Raw genomic sequence first — 21,570 nt, 5'->3', positions numbered from 1 at the left:
CATATGCCATGTATGAGCTAGCTTGATGTTCATTTGTTTTACTGGGCACTGTGAAAGTTCATAGGAGAGATTAAGTCATCAACATGGCAAGCCCTCAGGCCGCTCAGCTTCCATACATGCATGGAGGGAAGCTGCGGCCCATTCTCAGATTTCTGCAAGTGTATGTAGATCAATTACTCCAGTGTGGAAAGACATTCAGAGGGGATAAGAACCCATGGTGACGACAGCAGATCTGAGGAGAACAGATCAATGCCAGTGAAGACCAGGCAGAAGAAATCCACAGGGCATTAGTACTGCTTTGGGGTGGGAGAATTCACATTTGGGGCAACAACGCTGCCCCAATGATGGGCACCCAGATACAAGTTTTGGCATTAAAAAGGCCCAAGGTCACAACATCAGTACTACAAATGGCTGGAATATTTTATTTGGCTATTTGTCTTTGTCACGTATGTGTGTGCATGCACTTGTGTGTGTGCCTAGGGTGCCCTCCTCCTTCACTCTCCCTCTTTCATTTGAGGCGGGGTCTCATCCCTGAACTTGGACTCAAGTTTTCTCATCTAGGCTAGAAGGCAGCAAGCCCACGTCTCCTGTCTCTGTCCACCCAGGAGCTGGGGTTACAGGTGTATGAGGGGCACCCGGCTTGTTATGTGGGCAATCCCATTTTAACTCTGATCCTCATGACTGTAGCTCCGAACTGCTGAGCCATCACTCCAGGCCCTCTCTTGGTAATAGACCCACATTTTTCCTGGACTCCCCCAAATTAGCAGAGACCAAACATCAAGCAAATGGATACAATCATATTTATTACAGTTTCCAGACTCCCATTTGACACATACCCAAAGCAGCACATTGCAAACGGAGGTTACTAGCAGCAGGCCCCATCAACAGGAAGGGTCTCGGTTAACCTAACAGGGATAATGTAAAGATAACACCAGCTGGGGTTTACCAGTTGCTGTATGAGCACTGAAACCATAGCCATCCATCTTCAGCCCTTTCGTAAGACCATCAGCAAGTCAGGGTGCAGAGGGGACATGGTCGTCAGAGCCATTACATGTCTGTACTGAGTAAACAAATCACTTTTTGGTTGCCGTCATTTTTTTTTTTGGGGGGGGACAGTTTCCCTCTGTAGCTTAGACTAACCTAGATCACTGTGATCCTCCTGCCTCAGTCTCCTAAGGACTGGGATCACAGATGTGAGTTTTTTAGGACATGGCTTACTGTCTGCTTTCCGGTTGAGAGAACAGGAAGAGATGGGAAGAGCTGTTGTGGCCCAGCTCAACACGACACGGCAGGTCACCTGCAGCAATCATGGGAATGTCCAGACATTTCCTTCAGGGAGCTGAAAGCACATCAGACATTTGCTCCCAAGGACTCACAATCAAAGGCGATTGCAAGGAACCACAGTTTCAGCTTTCCGAAGGGACACCCCATGTTTGCAGAAGGTGTTCCCATGGAGCCTGGACTCTGACAGCTTAGAGACCCCATAGTACTGAGTGCATGAGTTTTCTCGCCCCCACCTTCAGACTACTTCTTGACAGAAGGCTTTCACTTTTATTAGGAGAGTGAACTGACAAACATTTGAAATGTACTCGAAACATCGGGAGTGGCAGAGGCCCAACCCTTCTTCAGAAAACTGACAGGAGCCTCAAGGCTTATCTTAAGTCCACCAATCTGCCAGAAAGTAACAGCAGACTTTCCCACACAGATCAGATGAGATGGTTTTGCTTTCAGCCACTGGGAACAAGCCTTCTGGGCAAGAAAGCCATGGACAGGTGAACAGAGGTGCTGACAGTGAGCCGCATGCATTCCAGATGTGGTTCGGGAAGAGAAAAAGGAAAACGCCTCTCCAACTACTCAGCTTATACTACCAGACTCTTTTCTCCCATCAACCTGACCTACGCACAGCAACCATTTCATTCATAAAAAGTAGAGAAGGGAATGAAACGCTTTGGGGGGAGCACCAATGACAGCTAGCTGTCTTTAAATAATTTTAATTTTTTCCTACAGGAAAAAATCTGCAGGACATTTAAAGAAGCAATTTATAGAGCCAACTGTATTTCATGATTTTGCCTGGGTGGCCGTTATGGAGAGAGTGCAAACAGAAACACAAACACCCACTTTGCACCATGCTGGGTTGATTTCTTTTTTCTTTAAGGGCAGAAGTGTCGGCACAGGTCTCTGGTAGGCCAATGAGGACTAAGGGCAGCTCAGACCACCATGACCGCGACCTGACAACCTCTGAAGGGGCATTCTTTCCCTGTTAAGACACACAGGGCTGCTCCTGATCTGACCGCAGCTCACTGCAAGGGTTCCTGGGCATCCACACTGGAATGCTCTCTGACTTGAGCACCAGGCCAAAGCAAGGTGCAGACTGCTCCAAATCCCCTGCCTCAGAAGCTAACTAGCTAAGCATTTCACAAGTCACCTGCTGGCCCTAAGAAAGAAAATCTCAAGCTTCAGGGACATTAAGACAGACAGCTCAGTGAAAGCTGTGCCAATGTGGAGCGCAAGAACAGCTCTATGGGCACAGAACGGCACGCGGCAGGGCTCCAGCAGCCATCTCTTAACCACAGGACACAGCAAAGGTTCCTACCTCCACATTAACATTGTCCATTTAATGCAGACTACTTTCAAAACAGTATTTCCACCCAAGACCAGGTTCAGAAGCTGCTGGCTCCTTCCCCAGCTTTCCTGTAACCTAGATGCACAACATGTCTGAACCTGACCAGCATGTGGTCATCCCAAGTGGTGGTGTGAGCACCACCAGGAACTTCTGCAAGCTGAGCACAAACAAAGCCAACAGACACGAGCAGACCACTCTGTCAAATCAGTCACCACAACATGGGCAGAAATCCTGGCGTCTGCGCATGGCTGACTGTGCCTGGAGGAGCCTGGCCTCCTTTGTCTATCAAAGCTGTAGATCTTAGTCCCTGGACACCACTCAGGGCCCCTGACCTGTGATGCTGTCTCCCTTACACTTGAGCAGGAACCTTTAACAACCTTGTTCAGGAGATGATGCTTGCCTACTTGTAATTTCTATTCAAAATTCCACAAAAACTGTGGCTAAACTTGTAACACTTCTAGCTGAGCCAGGGGTGGTGGGACACCCATTTGGTCCCAGCACTCGACAGGCAGATGCAGGCAGATCTGTGAGTTTCAGGTCAGCCTGATTTACATAGTGAGTTTCAGACCAGCCAGGGAGACACAGTGAGACTCTATCTCAAAAAACAAAGCAAAGCGAAAACAAACAAACGAAAACCCAAATAAAATAGATGGATCTAGAGAAAACACCATGTTGAATACAGTAACCCAGACCCAGAAAGACAAATATCATATGTGCTGATTCATAAGTGGCTTTTAGACATAAAACAAAGAAAAGCAGCCTACAATTCATAATCCTAGAGAACCTAGACAACAAAGAGGACCCTAAGAGAGACATACATGGATCTAATGTGCATGGGAAGTAAGAAAAGAAAAGATCTCCTGAGTAAATTGGGAGCATGGGGATCATGGGAGAGGGTAGGAGGCGAAGGGAGATGAAGGTAGGGGAATATATATATATATATATATATATATATATATATATATATATCAATTAAAACAATAAAAAATTTAAAAAAGAAAACCAAAAAAAAAAAAAACAAAACTCCAAGCCAATCACTGGCCATACTAATTGCTGGCAACACCACCACCCAACAAAGCCAAACACTCCTGAAAAGACCTCAACAAGAATACAGGAATATTCTGTGAATTATCTGAGTTTCTAAAAATTAGTTTGAACAATCAAAACTGTTTATTCAAAAGAAAACCCTAATCCCCACAAAACACCAGTGAGGAGGCTCTACTCCATTCTCGATTCATGGGGTTCCTCAGAAGGAAGGGTCTTCTAGTGTCTGCTAGTACTCGACCTCACCAACCCCTTTCCTCAGGGTCTTTCTTTCTCAGCTGTTTCCATAGCAACTTTTATTGACTGATTGACTCATTCACTCATTCTTTCATGTCAGGGACTGAACTCAGGGTCTCTGAACACCAAGCACTGGGCCTATCACTAAACAACCAGCTCAGTCCAGTCACTACAGTGACCCACTATGATCTATGTGATATCATTTTTGAACAGCAATATATTAGAAACTATTTTTCTTTATTTTTGAAAAATTTTTCCAATAATAAAGAAAAGGCAATAATTAAATTGACTTATCGAAAAATAAATATCATGCTTTGCACAAAATTGCACATTTCCTAGCGAGGATTCATTTCAGATCACTGTCCAAATTAAACAAACAAATGGAGGAGATGTAAAGGAGAGCACACACAATTTTCACAGCTACAGCTGTCATGTTGAGCAGAAAATTATAAATCAATCCGTATAGAAATAAGAGAGTTATACACCAACATGAAACTAGCATGTGTGTAAAATAAGTCAGGAGGGTCACTAGGATGAATGGAAATTCCTTCTATTCTTTTTGATTGCACATTTCCACGTAGGCAGGAAAAAAGAGCAACCATTATAGCTCCTAGCTAAGGACAGCCACACAGGCAACACGGGTGGAGATGGAGGTGATACAGAGACCGGGCACAGGAGGCAGAAGGGAACGTAGATCAGAAGACAAGAGTCATGAGCCTGGTCTGTACCCAAAGCCTCCACAGCCCTCAGTGCATCTGCCCTGCCTTCAAACTTAGATACGATGAGAAATCAAAGCAGGTGAACAGAAGCAGACAGAAAGCCCACAAATCCCCCTTTGGAAACAATGCACACAACAGATACCCTTGAAAAGCAGGGGCTGAGATGTCGGGGAGCAGCAAAAAGAACGTCACTCTTTCCTTAATGAAGATGTTCCTCTGAGAACAGTTCCTCTCTGGAGGGAAGAACAGGCCGTCAGACACAGTCGCTCAGTTCTCAGATGGCAGCTGGGAGGGCATCTTTCTTAAGTAGCACCTGCCTTGCTCGTAGGACAAGAGAACGTTTACTGAGCTATGCAAGAGAGTGAGGAAAATTACTCATGGCACTTAGATAATGCTTAGAGGCTGTAAAACACCGTCCTAGAATTCTGCCAAAATGCCCTGGTGAGGTAGGTGTCTGATGGGGAAACTGAGGCACATCTGCTCACTTCTCATTGTCTGATGAGGCAGTGGTCCAGCTAACAGAACTTTATTTAGCCTGCATCTCAGGAGGCTGATCCTTGCTGTCTACAAACCCAGCAGGGGAAACATTCTATTCATACATAGATTTTGACTAGTTATTTTTTTAGTCTTACTTGGAACATAAGTTATCTAACATAAAGCAAGTATAAACAAAATTCTGAAAATCAACATTGCCTAACAGTCTATGTCAAGATGTAGCCCATTCTGTATTGTGACTGAAAAGCATACGGTGATAGAGTTCAAGTAGGAGCATCCCTGGGTCCTTTGGTATTCCTGTCACTCAAGCTTAAATGGGAGTCCAAGTGCCGTTACGACACACCCATTCACTTCTTAAGAAGCTCACAGGCATGACACAGGGAAGAAAGTGTGTGACCCCTCTTTCACAGAAACCACCCAGTCCCGTCTAGAAAGGGGACTCTCAGCCACGTGATATATGTGGATTACTGAGTTCACGCAGAACTCTCTGAGGTCAGACACGAAGGTCACATCAGGACAGCTGACACATGACACACAGGGCAATACCACAGAGCACATGCACACTAGCACCATGCCACAGGAGTCGGAGAGGACAACGAGCCACAAGCACGGCAAAGTTCCATCTGGTACACCATGTGCAGAGGCCACCTCTGGTGAGGGGAAGATCAACAAGCTTCTGCTTTCCTTCCCACGAGAAGAGGGGATCAAAGCGGAGCTGTCACCACGGACTACTTAGAGCGGCCACCTAGCTGAGCTTCACTCCTGCATACACTGGTAACTTTCCTAGACCTTATTAATATTCGAGGGTGAGAAATGTCACTTCCTGCTCAAGACAGAATGATGTAGAGCAAAGGTCAGTTCCGAGATATGGGTGAAGGGCTCTCGGGCGATTTACACTGTTGTTCTTAGATCAGACTCAGGGTGCTCAGAGCACTAGCTTCTAGAAATGAAATCATTCTTTCTCAGGCGTTTCTTACAGTTTCCACGGAGTGGATTCCACTCATGCTATGACCCCGAGTCAAAGGGAACAGCTTCGCTTGAGACTCTGGAGTAGACCAGGGCAGCCCGGCAAGAGATACACTGCGGATGGCTTCTGCCTGGTTAGGACTGCTGACCAGTCCTCCCCTCGACTCGGCTTCCAGAGGGTGAGCCAGCTCTGTCCTCTGTACGGGCAGGACCAGTGGGAACCCCTGTGACTCACACTTTGACTGGGGTACTAGGGTGTGGCAAAGGAACAGGTCATGCACTTTATTTCTAAACCCAAGGGTCAACTGGGGCTGAGGTGGTCACTGTGCGAGATGAACCAGCAGGACATTCTCGCCTCGAATGAAAATCTGATTTATGTGTCGCGTGAATACCTGCTGGTAATCCACCTTGGGCTTTTTCTTTTTCTTTCGGGATGCGCCCCGTGAAAGGGTGGTGGCCCTGGAGAAGGTGCCTCCCGCACTGGACCCTTCTGTCCGTGTAGTCCTCCCTGACAGCTCAGACCTGGACCCCTCCCTCGCAGATGCCTGCAGGGAGGAGGGGACGGAGCGCGAGCGCCTGTGGGAGGAGCCCCGGTCAGTGTCTCCTCGTCCCCACACTGAAGCCACTTTCCAAGTGGACGTCTGGGAGTATCTAGACAGGGTGGAGTCTTCAACTGCAGACTTGGAATCTGCTTCCTTTTTGGAGGAATCCTGAAGTTTCAGCCGATCAAACAGCTATAAGGAAAGCAGTGACAACCATTAGCCGTGGAATACCTCCATCTGACTCTGCCAACACACCACGGTCAGCGTCCTCAGCTACAGCGTGTGAATGCCTTGCATTGACTTTTTTAAAAAAAGGTAATGGTCACTTTTCAACTTCCAGACAAAACTCAGATAACTATGACAAGAGAAAAGGCACCCTTACATCTGTGGTGCAAAGTTGGAAGGCAACTTGTGGCTCACATATGCAGGTAAAAAGCAGGTGCTTTTAGGATCTGCTGGAAGCGTGCAGTGAGGGACTAAGACTCTGATGCGGACACCTGGTTCCCAGGCAGTGGCTTGTGACCATGGCATCTAAGCTAGAAGGCAGGGTGGGCACACAGGAGGTCAGGGGGAGCTGCCTACCCTTGTGAGAGTCAGCGAAGAATCCCGTTCGTAGGCTTTGCCTAACACAGGCTTACGGTAGGTCTCATCCACATCAGTGAGGGCCTGGAGGAGCACAAAGGGAAGAAAAGGGGAAAGGATGTTACTGATAGCGGCACTGATAAAGGTAGAGAGCGTCTTGGTACAGAACTACACAGGCGACTCAGCATGGTCACAAGACGGTAAATCCGATGCAGCTGCTAGGATGTCCAAGCTTCCTCCGGCATATTAGACGAGCTTCTTTGACAATGGCAGGGCCTTTACAACCCCATGGTAGGTATTCAGAAATTTCAGTGCACAGAAATATGCAGAAAGCTTATTAAAATACAAACATAAGTCTGTTCTTAAAATAAAAGTGAAGTTTTTTTGTTTTTTTTTTTTTGTTTTTTTGGCTGGTTCTGTTTTAACCCTTCTATCCTAACTTCCCCCCTTTTTTGAGAGAGGATCTCATTATATAGACCTGGCTGACCTGGAACTCTCTCTGTAAGCCAGATTGGCTTTGAAATCACAGAGCTATGCCTGCCTCTGCCCTGATGTACTGGGATTAAAAGTGTACATTAGCACACGGCTAAAAAAATTTTTACATTTGTGTGTCTGTGGGGAGGTGTACATTGAGCTCTGAGGAAAGGATTTCTCCAAAGCAAATGCTGCAGCTCTTAGGGGAAGTCTGGCAGTTGGGAGTTGAGGAATACTACAAAGTCACACTGCACAACAAACCTCACACAATAATTCACTGGGAAAGACACGGAGGGTGGCTGCCTCTGCCCAGGGGAGAAGCTGCAGAGAACTAAGTGGGAGGAAGGAGGTGGAGATTTTCAGGGTAGGGATTGGTGGGGTTTCAAATTCAGTAACTGGTAGATTTTTAAACTCAGGGATTGGTGGGATTTGGAGTCCAGGGACTGGTGAGTTTTCAACCTGGGACTCTGATCTCAGATTTTTAGCCCTACATCCTCAGACCATCACACACTTCCTTAGACTCTCACTGCAGCTGGGCTGCATTTTCACCACAACCTCTCCCGTGCTCTCTAGGAACCCCAGTTCTGCCACACAGGGCCACGCCTCAGTTGCTCTCCACAACCCTTCATGTCCTTCGTTAAACTAATGTCACCTAGGTGACTCTGGTATTACAAATTTCAGTTAGCAGTTGAGGTACATTCTTGCATATGAGTACACGAAGGTGCAGCTCTAATCCCTTATTAAACATCTGGTTTGAGCATCATAGCTAGGAGGAATTGATTCTTCCTTGGTTGGCTTATTCTGTGTGGTCACTTTTAACCAAGATGGGAGTGAAGTCATACGGCAAATTCCATCCTTTCTAACCCTAGCAAAGATGGCTGTCGGCCACGTGGCTGCCTCCATCCCAGTGGGGTGACAACAGCAAGCTACATCTCCTTTAAGATTACCTATGCACAGGTTTTTTAACTGTCAACCCCAGTGTTACAGAGTTTACAGACATTTTTTGCTTTGTTTTTCGAGACAGGGTTTCTCTATGTAGCTTTGGAGCCTGTCCTGTAACTCACTCTGTAGACCAGGCTGCCTTGAATACACAGAGATCCGCCTGCCTCTGCCTCCCAAGTGCAGGGACTAAAGGCGTGCGTCATCATCGCCCCGCTGAGTTTACAGCTTTTTAATTATGCCCAATAATATGCTAACAAATCTTGAGAAAATTCACACAGCTGGAGCGTGGTACCACATGCCTTTAAACAGAGAAACAACGAACAAAACAACAGAGAGGGAGCAAGAAGGGATCTGGCTCAGGGCTCGGCAAGCATTTTACCACCTCCAAAGAGTTTGCACAATAGTCTTACAAATCTTGAGATAAGACTGTTACATTAGCAAGTTTTAGAGAATTAGACAAGACCAGAAGGGATGAGATGAGTAGCAATGGTCCCTGTTGGGAACCCTCTGTCTCTCTGTGTTCCTCTCCTTTCTCTGTCACAGAGCCAGGTGGCTCACCTAATATGGGACAGAGATCTTAGAGGAAACCTTTAAACAAACACACTAGGTCTAGAGGAGAGGAAGCCCTACCTGACTCCAGAGCCAGTATTTACTTGGAGGGGGACAGCACAAAACAGCAGTCTAATGCCACTCCTACCTAATACACCTGAATGCCTGTAAAACTGAACCCAGTAGGCCTTAGAGATAGGGAGTGTCTGAGTCCTGGCTATAGACAGAGGATGAGCAGTGTGTGTGTGTGTGTGTGTGTGTGTGTGTGTGTGTGTGTGTGTGTGCATGGGTGTGTATGTGGTCTACTCCTTCACTTTCTTCCCTCCCTGGCTCTGGCTCCCACATTGGAACAAACTTACAGATCCATCAACAGTGACTTAAGACAAGACAATTACACAGTGTGGCGGGAGACCAGACCAAAACAACAAGGCTTAGAGTTGAAGAAAGAGAAGGCTTGAATATAGGGAATGGGGAAGATTTTTCCATTTCCTGATCTCTCTCAGTATTTGTTAAGGTCCTAACTATACTGGGATCTGGGGTGCCATTAGGAGGCTATTTGGGTTGATTATCTAAGTGTAGTAAGGCCACATTTGATTGTAAAAGCAAACAAGTTTAGGGCCCTTCAGGTCAGGTGCCGGGTGTAGAGGCTGAAGGTTTTCTAAAGGGCATCGCAAGGGGAGAATGAGAGGGCACCAAAGACATTGCTCCCATGGACAGTTATAGAGGGGACAAGAGGGAAAAATGTCACTGCAGGCTGTAGTCCACAGCATCCCCAAAACTCAGGGAGGACCCAGGAAGACCAAGCCACTCCTTGGGTTATCAATGCAGTCAACAGGAATCATGACTAACAGCCCAATGACGAGACTCGGTGCCCGATATTAGGGCTTTCGAGGAGGCCTGAAGGCTCGCCTAGAAGCAATGAAAAACTGAGCTCAGGGATGGGGTCTTATCAACAGGAACCCACCAGGAACCAAGTCAAAAAAGCCATGAGGGCCTAGAGAAGGTTTGAGATTATAGGCAGATTCGAGGGAGGCAGAAAGGGGTGCAATGTCCCAGCTGGGTTTAAGGAAACTGCAGGATTATAGCTGGAAGGGTGTCAGGTGAAGAGGGCCTTAATCGGCATACCTCTGCCTCCAAGAGTACCGGAGGGGTGCCAGACGCTCAACAGTCTCTTCCTTGGACTCAGGGAAGCATTTACACCAACCTAAGGGAGAACATGCCACTAGTGGACGGAGTGTCGGCGATCAGTGAGTGGGAAGGTGAGTGTGTTGCAGGTGGACTGGAGATGAGGGACAGGGTCCCAAGGCAGCAGCCCCTAAGGAGGAGCTCGGGCAGCAGAAGAGCTTATCCGAGTCACAAAACCAATCTAAGAGTTACAGCTGTGAAGGGAAGAATTTCCCTATGAAAGCTCTGTGGGGAAAGGTATCTTGGCTGTTGGAAGCCAAGGACGACAACAAAGTCACTGCACAACACGCCTCACAAAAGAGATTACATAAGAGGAGATACACAAGAGTGGCCAGAAGCAGCAGGGAACTGAGCAGAAGGCAGATTTTACTTGGAGTTTCCTAAGGGGTGGAGTTTTCCAGGGTGAAGATTTCCAGGTTGGGGCTGGGTGGAATTTTGGGCTTACAGATTGGTGAGTTTTTGAACTTGGGGACTGGTGGGTTTGGGGATCCAGAAGTGGGCTTGGACCTTTTACCCTACATGGCAGGCTTATATAGGGTTTCTAGGGGGTGGAGTTTTCCAGGGTAGAGATTTTCAGAGTGACCATTGGTGGGATTTCAAACCCTAGAAGTGAGTTCGAACTTTTTTCCCTACACGCGTGTGCTTCCACAAGGGCATAGACGTCAGATAGCAATCTGCAGGACTCAGCTCTTGCTTTCTACCAGTGGGATCTGGGCACCAAATCTTGTCTTCGGGCTTGTTGGCCAGTGACTTTACCTGCCTGAGCCATCTCATCAGCGCCAAGGCTATTAGAGATTCCCACGTGCACTGTTAAACAGAAACCCTAGGTGGTGACGCTGCAGGGCAGCTGTAAACCACATGCTAAGAAGCGTGACTACTCCTTTATCCTCCTCAGTTTCAGTGAGCCTGAGGTTCACCAGGTAGTTCTCACCAGCAAGATCAGCATCAGCCTCACAGGACAACTGTCAAGATCAGTGAGATTATGCAATGGAAATTACTCTGAAAAATGCAAACTTACCCTACACATCTAAAGAAATAGTAATTATGACCACTACTGACAAAAATTATTCTCCATAATTCTTCTCCCCAGGGCCAGATATAGTGGCTCACCCCTGTAATCCCGGGAAGAAGACTGAGTCAGGAGGACTGCTGTAAATTCAAGGCCAGTCTAGGCAGCATAATGGGATCCAGGTTACAGAGAGAGATTCTGTCCAGAAAGACAAACAGAGAAACTTGGCTCTTATCAACAATAAAATCATCACAGCATGTGAGTCTTCTTTCTGAAATGAGAAACCTGAGGCTCGGAGGAGTTACTAAATGGTGAAGCCTCTAGTATTCAAATTCCATAGCAATTAAAAGAAAGGTTTCAAGCCAGAAGGTGCACACCTTTAATCCCGGCACCTGGGAGGCAGAGGCAGGAGATCTCTTTGAGTTTGAGGCCAGCCTGATCTAGAGTGCTAGTTCCAGGACAGCCAGGGCTACACAATAAGAGACACTGACCCAAACAAACAAACAATAAGAACAGGGTTTTAGGAGCCATAAAGACTCAGGCTAAAGTCTTGTACTTTCTTAACAGTAAGATCCGGCATGAATCCAACTTCTCTGGACTCAGTCTTCATCTGTAAAAGGTACAGCAGAACGGGCAGCCCATCCATGAACAGACATGGAGGGAGATGGCTGGAAAGGCTGCAAGTCTGAGGCCAGGTTCCACTACAGGGTGTGTGTGCTCAAGGTCAGCAGCCAGACCCCGGGTGTCATAGCCCACAGAAGCTGTGCACCTTGGTTTTTGAGACAGGAACAAAAGAGCGGCTGCAGGCATAGTGATGCATGCCTTTAATGGCAGCACTCAGAAGGCAGAGGCAGGCAAACTCCGTAAGTTCTGGGTCAGCCTGGTCTATATATTGAGTTCCACCTTTGTCTAAAACCTGATTTATAGAGGTAGTTCTAGGAAAGCCAGGGCTACACAGAGAAATCCCGTCTCAAAAAAAAAAAAAAAAAGAATTACTAAATAATAACATAATTGTTCCTTAAGGTTAGGCCTCTCAACCTTAGCACTAAAAGCATGCAGGGCAAGGAAGTTGGTTGTTTGGTGAAGGGAGGCTGTTTGTGTGCTGTCAATGCTTATAAGGCAGCATGCCAGCATCTCATACAGATGTGACTATTAAAAAAATAATCAACTCTCCACACACTGCCCCGTGATCCTGGGAGGGAGGGAAAAGCAAACCTACGCAGGCTGACACCCCTGCTTTAAGGGAAAGGAGCAGTAACGCTGTTTTCAGTGGTGACTGTCAAGGTGTAGAAAGATTTCAGTTCTGAGAAGGTCTTCCGAGGGCTTTGCTTAACAAGGCTACCCATGTCCTTTAGACACATAGGAGCTGTGAGAAAGGCACTTACCATATTCCAGAACTTGTCAAATGCAACCAGGAAGCCTGTGCAGACACCCCGAAGTCCCTTGAAAGTGCGGATGTGAACATTGACCTTCACTCCCTCTCGGATACAGCGGTGGAGCTCACCCAGGGGGCTGCCTTCATGCACTGAAACAAGAGAAGACCTGGGTCAGCAATGACTAACACCTGCCTTCAGCGGCAGGCCAGCCAAGGCTACCGGGCACTCCTGGCACAGTCAAGGCAACCTCACATTTACCACTAGAAGCCTTGTGAATGGCAGAATTAGCACAGCCAACACACTCCAGAAAGAGGCCAGATTCCAACAGACTGTGGAAAAGACACACACATGACTCAAATCTACATCTTTCACTATCTATAAATGTCTCCTCCATTTGATGATGATAGTGATTCTAAGATGTACCATCATTTTTAAAAATGTCTGCAGGCAAAAAAAAAAAAAAGAAATAAAGGGGAATGCTCACACCAGTAGTTGGGTTCTTCTCAGTCCTGTGTTCTTCAGGACAATTCTGGGAAACTGCATACCTGGGCCAATGATCTTGGGAACTAAAAGCCAATTCATGCGTCTGAAGCAAAGTCTAAATCCATGCTATCCCCTCAAAGAAAATAGCCTTTTAAACATTACTCACTAAAATAAAAACACATTTTAAGTCAGGCATGGTGGCACATCTCTTCAATCTCAAAACTCAGAAGTCAGAGGCAGGTAGATCTGAGTTCAGGCCAGTCTGGTCTACAGAGTGAGTTCCAGGACAGCCAGGGCTACACAGAGAAACCCTGCCTCAATAAATAAATAAATAAATAAATATAAAAATAAAACTTTATTTTAAGAATATGACCATTATACTTATTTCTACAGGTGTAGAGAGTTGTTCATCTGAGTAATTCTATAGTATGTGCCATAAAAGTTCAAAATTGTAAACTGGGTGGGGTGGTACACGCTTTTAATCCCAGTGCTTAAAGGCAGAGCCACGCAGACCTCTGTAAATTCAAATCTAGCTGTTCAGAAGATGTAAAGTTGTTTCAATGTTTATAATTTTATCTATTTTAGTTTAATCAATACGTTGTTATGTCTGTCTTTAAGATAAATTATTTATTTTTTAAATTTAAAACTTTTATTTTTCAATTTCTCCTACATAATATTAGGTTTCATGATGGCACTATGGAGCAATGTGTTTTTGTTGTAGAACAGCTTTTCGATGCACAGTCTGCGGGAGCTCCTGAAGTTCCTTATTTCAATGTACATCTCCATGCTGGGAAGAAATGGACCCGATGGGTTGAAGGGCGTCTGCTGAACACCGGACTCCGAGAGTCCTAACAAGCATCTTGTGAACACAGCACTGTGACTATGCAAAGAAGAAATAATGGGCAGGAAAGCTTCCGTTTTTAGAATGAGAACTTGTCCTGCAAAGCTTGGGGCAATGACAAGTTTTTCTTCATGTCAACTTATTTTTTGTGCTCTGCTGGTTTGACTATTAAAAACAAATAAACAAAAACTTCCCCAAAAGACCTCAATGCATTTTTAAACAAAAACTTTATTCTTGCTAGGGGTAAAAGAGAGAACAGTCTTGCACTTGAGTTCAGATAACCGATTTCCTCATTCATGAGTTGGCGTAGAAATGAATACCGTGACAAACGAAGGAAAATCCTCTTGGAAGGAAATGACTCAACAGACACAAGTGGGCGTTCATGAGCCAGATTGGAAATTAGGTAACCCGGTACAGTTGGAGGCAAAGTGACAGTGGCCTTACAGTGACGGAAACAGCAGCCTCAGAAGGGAAGCAGAGAGTGCTGCTGGTCATTGATGTGTCTTCTGGCAATGGCTTTGGACCCTTGATATGCGTGTATGTGTGTATGCGCATGCACATGCCTATACATGGATCTGTGCATGTCACAGGCTTTCCAAAATCAGGCATGTAAGTAGCATCCAGACCTTACCCAGAGTAACGCCAGTGAGTGACTTTTCCCTTATAAGTTCAAGTATCTTCATTTGTAAAATGAAATTGGACTAGCTTGACCTTCTAGATCACTTCTGGGAACAAGTCTCTATAATTACATTTATTCAGTGCATCACAATGTCTGTGTCAGACCCTTTGCACACAAATATGCACTGCCCTGCCTCCCAGGCACATGCTTTCACAAAGTGGAAGTGGTCTTTCTCAGCTGAACAAGCCAGGGGCCTTAATGTAGCTCCCTAAAACAGAGCGAACAAGCATGCATCTTAACTAAGCAAATGGCAACACAAGGATCTTGCTTACATCAATAAAGTTCTTTTGATTGCTCTTCTTCCAAAGATTCAACAAGCTGTAGCTCCAGGAAGCATTCTTTTCTCTCCATAAGTGGTCAAAACACAACATGAGCACCACCTATGAAAACAAGCTAGCAAGGCAGAAATGAGCCTTCAACTCTACTAACACTGGACACTTTTTTCCAGCCATTTCCATGACAGACTCCAAATGGATGAGGCAGGCTCCTGAAACTTTGTATGGAAGTGTGTGTGTGTGTGTGTGTGTGTGTGTGTGTGTGTACGTGCATTACTTTGAAGAAAGTTCTTATAAAATCTCTTCCTCTACTGCCACTACTCTTGAGACACATCTGTCCAACTCCAGATGAACTTTGCCATCTCTGCTTGTGGTTAGCAAGAAGTTCAAGCCATAGACTGGCAGGGATTAAGACCTTCCCAGTATTCCCAGTACTCTTTCTGAAACAAATTTGGTCCAGAATCTTATCAGATGGTTGGCAAATTCCAGGTCTCCTGGCTCCCTTCACCAGCTACAGCATCCTCCTCCTCACTGCCACTCCAGGCGCTCTAAGAGCCAGGCCCTTGGATAAGTTTACTTTGCGTCCCTCATGCCATTTAAGTCTCACTACCTTAACACGGGTGCTTTCGCTCCCAATAGGCTGAGGATTCTTTTGCTGTATTCAGAAGGAAATCATGAATGACAGATTCTTAGTTCAGCAACTCCAAGCTTAAGGTGCCAGGACTGCTCTCCTAGGGCCACACCTTCACAGCCAGCCGGAACTAATAGCTCTTGATTGTTGGCTACCGCTCCTCCATCTTCATGGCTCTCAGCTGCCCTTCTCTGTCCACAGACTCATCATCTCAGCATGCCTTCAGTTCTTCACTGGCTCAGCCTGCACAATCTCTGTTCCCAGCCACTCTCAGAACGCTCCAGCAACCCTCTAGCTGCTGCTGGGTGTGCCTGGGGCTAGCGTCCTCAGGACCGCCTGTTCTTCATGTTAGCAGGTCTGCCCGCTCTGCCCAAGGTAAAGAACACAAGTGGGCAATGCAACCATAAGATGAAGATTCACCTAGGCCGAGTGTTCCAGCAGGAGAGGGTAATACAGAGCGGGAGAGGATAGCAAAGGCTGTGTCCATAATACATGCATGGCCCCCAGTCTGCTAACCGCTAACTTTGTGCTCGGTCACACAGGACATGCAGGTTTACCGAGCATGCTTGTGGCTGTCATGAGTAGAGGAGGTGATCCTCCTCCCCAATCTGGGGACATCTGCAAGATGGGTGGGGTCGTCCAGAGAGGTTGTTGAATTGAAGTAGTATCTCCTGGAGCTATTATAGGAGGACATTGTAGAGTTGAAGTACAGTCTCCCAAGGTGGCAGCTGTCAGTCAGTATGGTGAGCAGAGGTGAGAGCGTATCAAACAGATGTGACAGCTACGGAGATTGCTGTGACCAGACTGACAACGGCCTGAGGTAACAGGTCCCAGGTGGCTGAGACAAAGTGTTCCTGGGCACATATGAAGCATTAAAAGTAGCCATAGTTCCAGCTGGCTGGCGTTGGTGGTGCACGCCTTTAATCCTAGCACTCTTAAGAGACAGAGGTAGGCAGATCTCTGTGAGTTAAAGGCCAGTTCGGTTTACAGAGTGAGTTCCGGGACAGCCAGAGCTACATAGAGAAATCGCCTCAAAGGGAAAAAAAATTTGCCATAGGTCCTAAGAACAGTCCCTAACTGTGGAAGTGGCTGGATGGTTGATGGCTCCAGAGTTTCTGAGGTGGAGGTGCTGGAGCAAAAAGGGCCCAGTCACCACCTTCCCCAGCAGAAACCTCAGGAGTGGCAATAAGGGCCTTCAAGGCAGCACTGGGTTCAGGGACCACACAGATAACAGAAGATCCTATCTGGCCTACTGCCCTGCCTGAGCAGTTTGGGTTCTGACAGATGCCAGTTAAGGACTGAAATGCTCACTTTCACTGCTTCAGCCGGTTCAAAAGGTAAACAAAATACGAAGAAGTGCTGTCAGCCGAGGTCTACCACAAAGTTAACCTTTTCTGGTGCGCTCTCTCTAGTACCCTCAGGGAAGGCTGGGTCCTCCTGCGCTCACAATTATCTCACTCCAATTTCCAGAGAGGCTCCACAGCAGCGAAGTAATTTGTTCAAGGTCCCTTATTTAGCCATCCGCTGAGCCAACACCGCAAGCAATCGGTTACAAGTATTCTGACCCTTAATTATGTCAACCTGGAAATAATCATGACCATCACTACATCCTACGGAAAGTGACGGCAGACACTGCGGAAACCTTCCCCATTAGAGAATGCCCCTGCTGCAAATGGTTTCAAATTGGTGATCAATTTAACCCTTACAGCGACAGACAGATGCCAGTACTGCTTTCGGCACCACGTTGGAAAGTCAGGTCCAGCCAGCAGTGTGTGCCTAAAATACAACAGCTGGAAGGAGATGAAGCCAGTGTTCAAACCAGGGTGAACCCTGTACACGTGTGAAAAGGGCCAACCTCCGCAACATGTTCAGCATACTGAATAACTTGCTTTTTGAAGGCTTTTTATTCATGTCCTTCTTCATTTAACTTTAAATCCTAAAGAGGACCCTTGGGAAAAAAAAACTCCTTAAATATAATCCTTTGACTTCAATCATTTGCTTGCTTTCTGAAGGCTTTGTGGCATCTACCTATCTCTCATGGTACTCCCAACTGCTTCACGTTTTCAGTGACGGGGGCCAACCCTGAGATCCTGACTCCAGAAATGAACTTAATCAAGACAACCAGATGGAGCTGGTCTTCACACAGTCCTAACACAGAAAAAACCAGAACCACTCTCAAGTGTTTCCCTTGACAATTCTTGGTAGCGAGGCAGTAAGAGGAATAAATGTGACACCCGGAGCCTTGGGTGCAATTCAACAAGCGAACAGCGCAAAACCACGTAGGCAAAAGAAGGCACTGCAACAGCTCCTTCCAGAGCTGTGCACGCTCTGTCCTTCTGCTATTGCTGTGCAAGCCAGCTCTGAAAAATCCTAGCTCGGCAGGAAGGCTCTGGTACCGTGTGTCTCCCACAAAAGCACCAGCAGCAGCACACAACTTTTCGGGATATTTCTTTCTTAATAAACACATTTCTAGGAACATCAAAACAAAAATCTCTTGCCGAGTTCACTCCTCTATTCGAAAAGAAGTCACTTGAACATTGTAACGATTTAATTAGTAGGCTACAGACACGCTAACTGGCTAACTAGGTCATTGTGTTCACAGGGCAGATGTCAGAATTATTTGGTATAACCCTAGGCTGTTTCTATCTCATTTGCACAAGACCCAACTAGCACAGTAGAACCTTTGCTGTTTACAGCTTCACCTGAGCATCGATTAGGAAGCTGCAAGAAATTCCTTTGTGCCATTTACACCTTCAGAATTTTAAACCACCTGCGCGGCCGAGCAACTTGAGCCTGACAGACACTGCCCCAGCCAGCTAGTGGCTGTAAAACGGCACCTGTGTGTTGGTGGCATTGTGTCTGCGGCATTCCAACAGTAGTGATTTAGTTAATGTGAACAGAGGTGGATCAAGTACCCGCAGGCAATTTTGCAAACGGCACCCCAGGCGGAGCTGTCACTTCTCATGTCGGGATATGAAATGTCTCATGTGCTATGAGAACAGATCGACTGCCTTGCTCACCTTAAGACCCTCAGATCCCACTCACCTTAAGACTGGCAGCGTGTGTTTCCACACAACTTCCGTCTGTCTCCTGCCCATCAGCCTGCAGTGGTCCCCAAGACCTCTCATCACTTCTGCAGACCTCTGATGCTCCCCAAACTGTCTGCAAGCCCCACAATCACTCCGCATGCCTCATGACTCCCGCAGCCCTTCTGCAGCTCCTCTCCACCGGGGAACACTCCTCCAGACATCAATGGCCTGTGTAGATCTTCCCGCGTGGGTCGTCACTCTCCCTCGTCCTCAACTCGTGCAGAGCGCCCTGTGACTCACAGGCGACCCTCCCCGCGCCCCCACCACCCTCGAGTCTTCCGTAAAGGACCCCTGCAAACCCTCCCTAAACCTCCCGCCGTCCCGCACCACTCACGGGGCATTCGCGTGAGCACATTACGGGGCGCCTTCTTGCTGCGCCCGGGGCCCTGGCGTCGAGCCCCGGTCGTGCCGTCCGCGTCCTCCTTGACCACCATGAGGCGACGGAGACGCTGGATGCGCTCGGGATCTGGGGTGGGCGCGGCGCGGCGACGGCTCCTGGTGGCGGTCCCGGCTCCCGTGGAGGTTCCGGTGGAGGTTCCCGCCGAGGCCGGCTCCCCGGTGCCCCGCGCCCGGCCGCGCCCGGTGCGCCCGCCCTTCAGGAAGCTCTCGTACTCCGCCACGTTGTTAAAGCAGGGCGCATTGGGGTAGGGGATGGGAGGCAGGCGCGGCGAGTACAGTGCCAGCAGCGGGTCGAAGCTGTAGGAGCTGACGTCCAGCCGCGGGCTGGGCGGGCTGGCTGGGCTGCCGGCGCGAGCCGGCCTCGCCCCCCACTCGCGCTCCTCCATGTTTGAAAGGCCCGCAAGCCGAGGCCGATGGGAGGGAGGAAGGAGCCGGGCCGGCAGAGGGCGGCACTGCGCAGCCGCAGCCGCGGCATCGGGGACCGCGCTGAGCAGCCGCGGCCACCAGGGAGCAGCATCGACTTGCGGCGGAGAGCTGCAGGGGGCGTGGCGCGCGGTGGGGGCGTGGCCGAAGGCGTGACCTACTTAGGCCTCGCTCCGCCTCACAGACAGCTGATAGGTTGAGACTGTCCTCTGACCTTTTCCTCTTGTTAGTGAAGTACATACTATTTATAAGTTCTCATTTCCCCCTCCTATTGACATTTACTGTCTTTTCTGAATTTGAGATCTAACGTCAACAAAATAAACAACTAGGGACAAATTATTCGAAAACAAAGCCAACCTTGTGAACACAGTACAAAAATTAACCATTTATTTCAAAAATTCATTTGATACTTAGCTTAGGGTGTTTGATGCTCCGAGATAGCCCTGAGACCTACATTTCAAAGTCCCCGGACATTCTCTGTTGTCCAACTTGTGCTGGAGACCAAGGACAGGACAGCAAAACATACCCCATTTCGTTTTCCTGTTACGTACTGCCCCTGATATGGGTCGGGTCGCATTAGCCAGTCGGAGCTCAAATTATTGCTTCTCTTTGGATTTCTACTGTCATCTGAAATATGACAGGAAGGGTACAGCGCACACAATGGGTGCATATTAGCTGGTTAAATACCATAAAAGATGGGTGACTCCAATCCTCATTTCCTTTCCCTGCTCACTAGGTCTGGTGACCCCTTAGTATTAAAGAAAAGAAAATTCACTCCATCGCCTTCCCGAGCACTGCAGAATCTAAAGGATGATAAGATCAGACCAACACTATTTTATAGGTCGAATTGAGCAAAACTAAAATATATTTCACGTGTACGTACGTCTGCTGGCGTGTATGTCTGTGCACCACTTGTGATAATCAGTGCCAGCAGAAGCCAGAGTGTTCAAATGCCCTGGAATCGGAGTTATAGACAGTGGGGAGCTGCCATGTGGTTCCAAGGAATTGAAGCCCAGTCCTCTGGAAGAGCAGCCAGTGCTCTTACAACTGAGCCATCTCACCAGCCCCAAACCAATTTTTTTTTTTGAGTCTCCTGTTTAGAATCTCTTCATCCAGTAGAGCCAACCTCTTTCCTGCCATCTCTAACCACATAAATCACTCTCCTCACGGCTGCCATCTTCTCAAAAAATCAACCAGGATTTAGTCTACACTAGCTGTTTTAGGGTCTAATTTACTTTATGTTTAAGTTTGAAAATGTGACCCAAAAGAATACTTTAATATCTTCAAGACAAAGATGAAAATTAACAGGCAACTGTGAGATCCACAGTGGGATGTAAACACACAACATTTTTTTTTTAAGGTTTATTTGCCTTTATATGCATTGGTGGTTTAGCTTAATGCATATCTGTGTAAGGGTATCAGATCCCTTGGGATTGAAGTGACAGATAATTGTGACTGTCATGTGGGTGGTGGGAGTTGGACCTGGATCCTCTAGAAGAGCAGCCAGTGCTCTTAACTGCTGAACCATCTCTCCAGCCCAGGAATGGTTTCTTTATGGCATGGGTATTAAACCTGGTTTACTGCTTTAAAATCCCCTTTGTGAGTGAAAACCTCCAAGCCTCATAACTTCCTGTAAACGACTATCTGGACCAGTCCAGTGTCTGAAAGCACAAACTTCCTCTAGAGCTTGTCATGAAACCTTGGTTTTTATTCCCTACTGGTTCAACTTTGATATAACATGCTATCTACTTAACCATTAAGTTAAATTTGCTCATCACGAACTAATGATCTCATTGCCTCATCAGTATGCTGAGGGAATTGCTTGCCAAAAGTGCTATAATGCTGATAGCCGTGTATCAGAAGCCTTTGGGCTTTAAAAAAAACCCACATTGCTGAGTCTCAAATATCCACATGGGTGTTTTACACTGGCACTTTCAAATTCAGCATTCAAAGGAACATTTTTTAAAATGTATCCAGAAGTGTCTGGATGTCTGTCATGTGGGTATA

At 47.1% G+C, this 21,570-nt stretch overlaps 1 protein-coding gene across 1 annotated transcript; it reads right to left on the bottom strand.

The window, feature by feature from the left end:
• Positions 1-783: 783 nt before the first annotated feature.
• Lsm11 (LSM11, U7 small nuclear RNA associated) lies at positions 784-19,548 on the bottom strand. The gene is made up of 4 exons (XM_048435833.3): positions 19,076-19,548; positions 12,753-12,892; positions 7,209-7,292; positions 784-6,818 (listed from the first exon to the last, which is right to left on the bottom strand). The coding sequence occupies exons 1-4, from the start codon at positions 19,524-19,526 to the stop codon at positions 6,405-6,407; spliced, it is 1,089 nt and encodes a 362-aa protein (XP_048291790.3). The 5' UTR covers positions 19,527-19,548; the 3' UTR covers positions 784-6,404.
• Positions 19,549-21,570: the final 2,022 nt, after the last annotated feature.

The sequence above is a fragment of the Myodes glareolus genome, chromosome 9, assembly GCF_982192425.1.
Source record: "Myodes glareolus chromosome 9, mMyoGla1.1, whole genome shotgun sequence".
Lineage (NCBI taxonomy): Eukaryota > Metazoa > Chordata > Mammalia > Rodentia > Cricetidae > Myodes > Myodes glareolus.
This window is presented reverse-complemented; position numbering and strand designations above follow the sequence as displayed.

What these genes read in the sequence shown, in the direction of transcription:
- Lsm11 (XM_048435833.3), bottom strand. Translation starts at nt 19,526, where the DNA reads ATGGAGGAGCGCGAGTGGGGGGCGAGGCCGGCTCGCGCCGGCAGCCCA. An exon ending in TGTGCTCACGCGAATGCCCC is followed by an intron (nt 12,893 to 19,075) that starts GTGAGTGGTGCG and finishes CTCTTGTTTCAG; the next exon opens with TGCATGAAGGCAGCCCCCTG. An exon ending in CTTCGCTGACTCTCACAAGG is followed by an intron (nt 6,819 to 7,208) that starts GTAGGCAGCTCC and finishes CTTTCCTTATAG; the next exon opens with CTGTTTGATCGGCTGAAACT.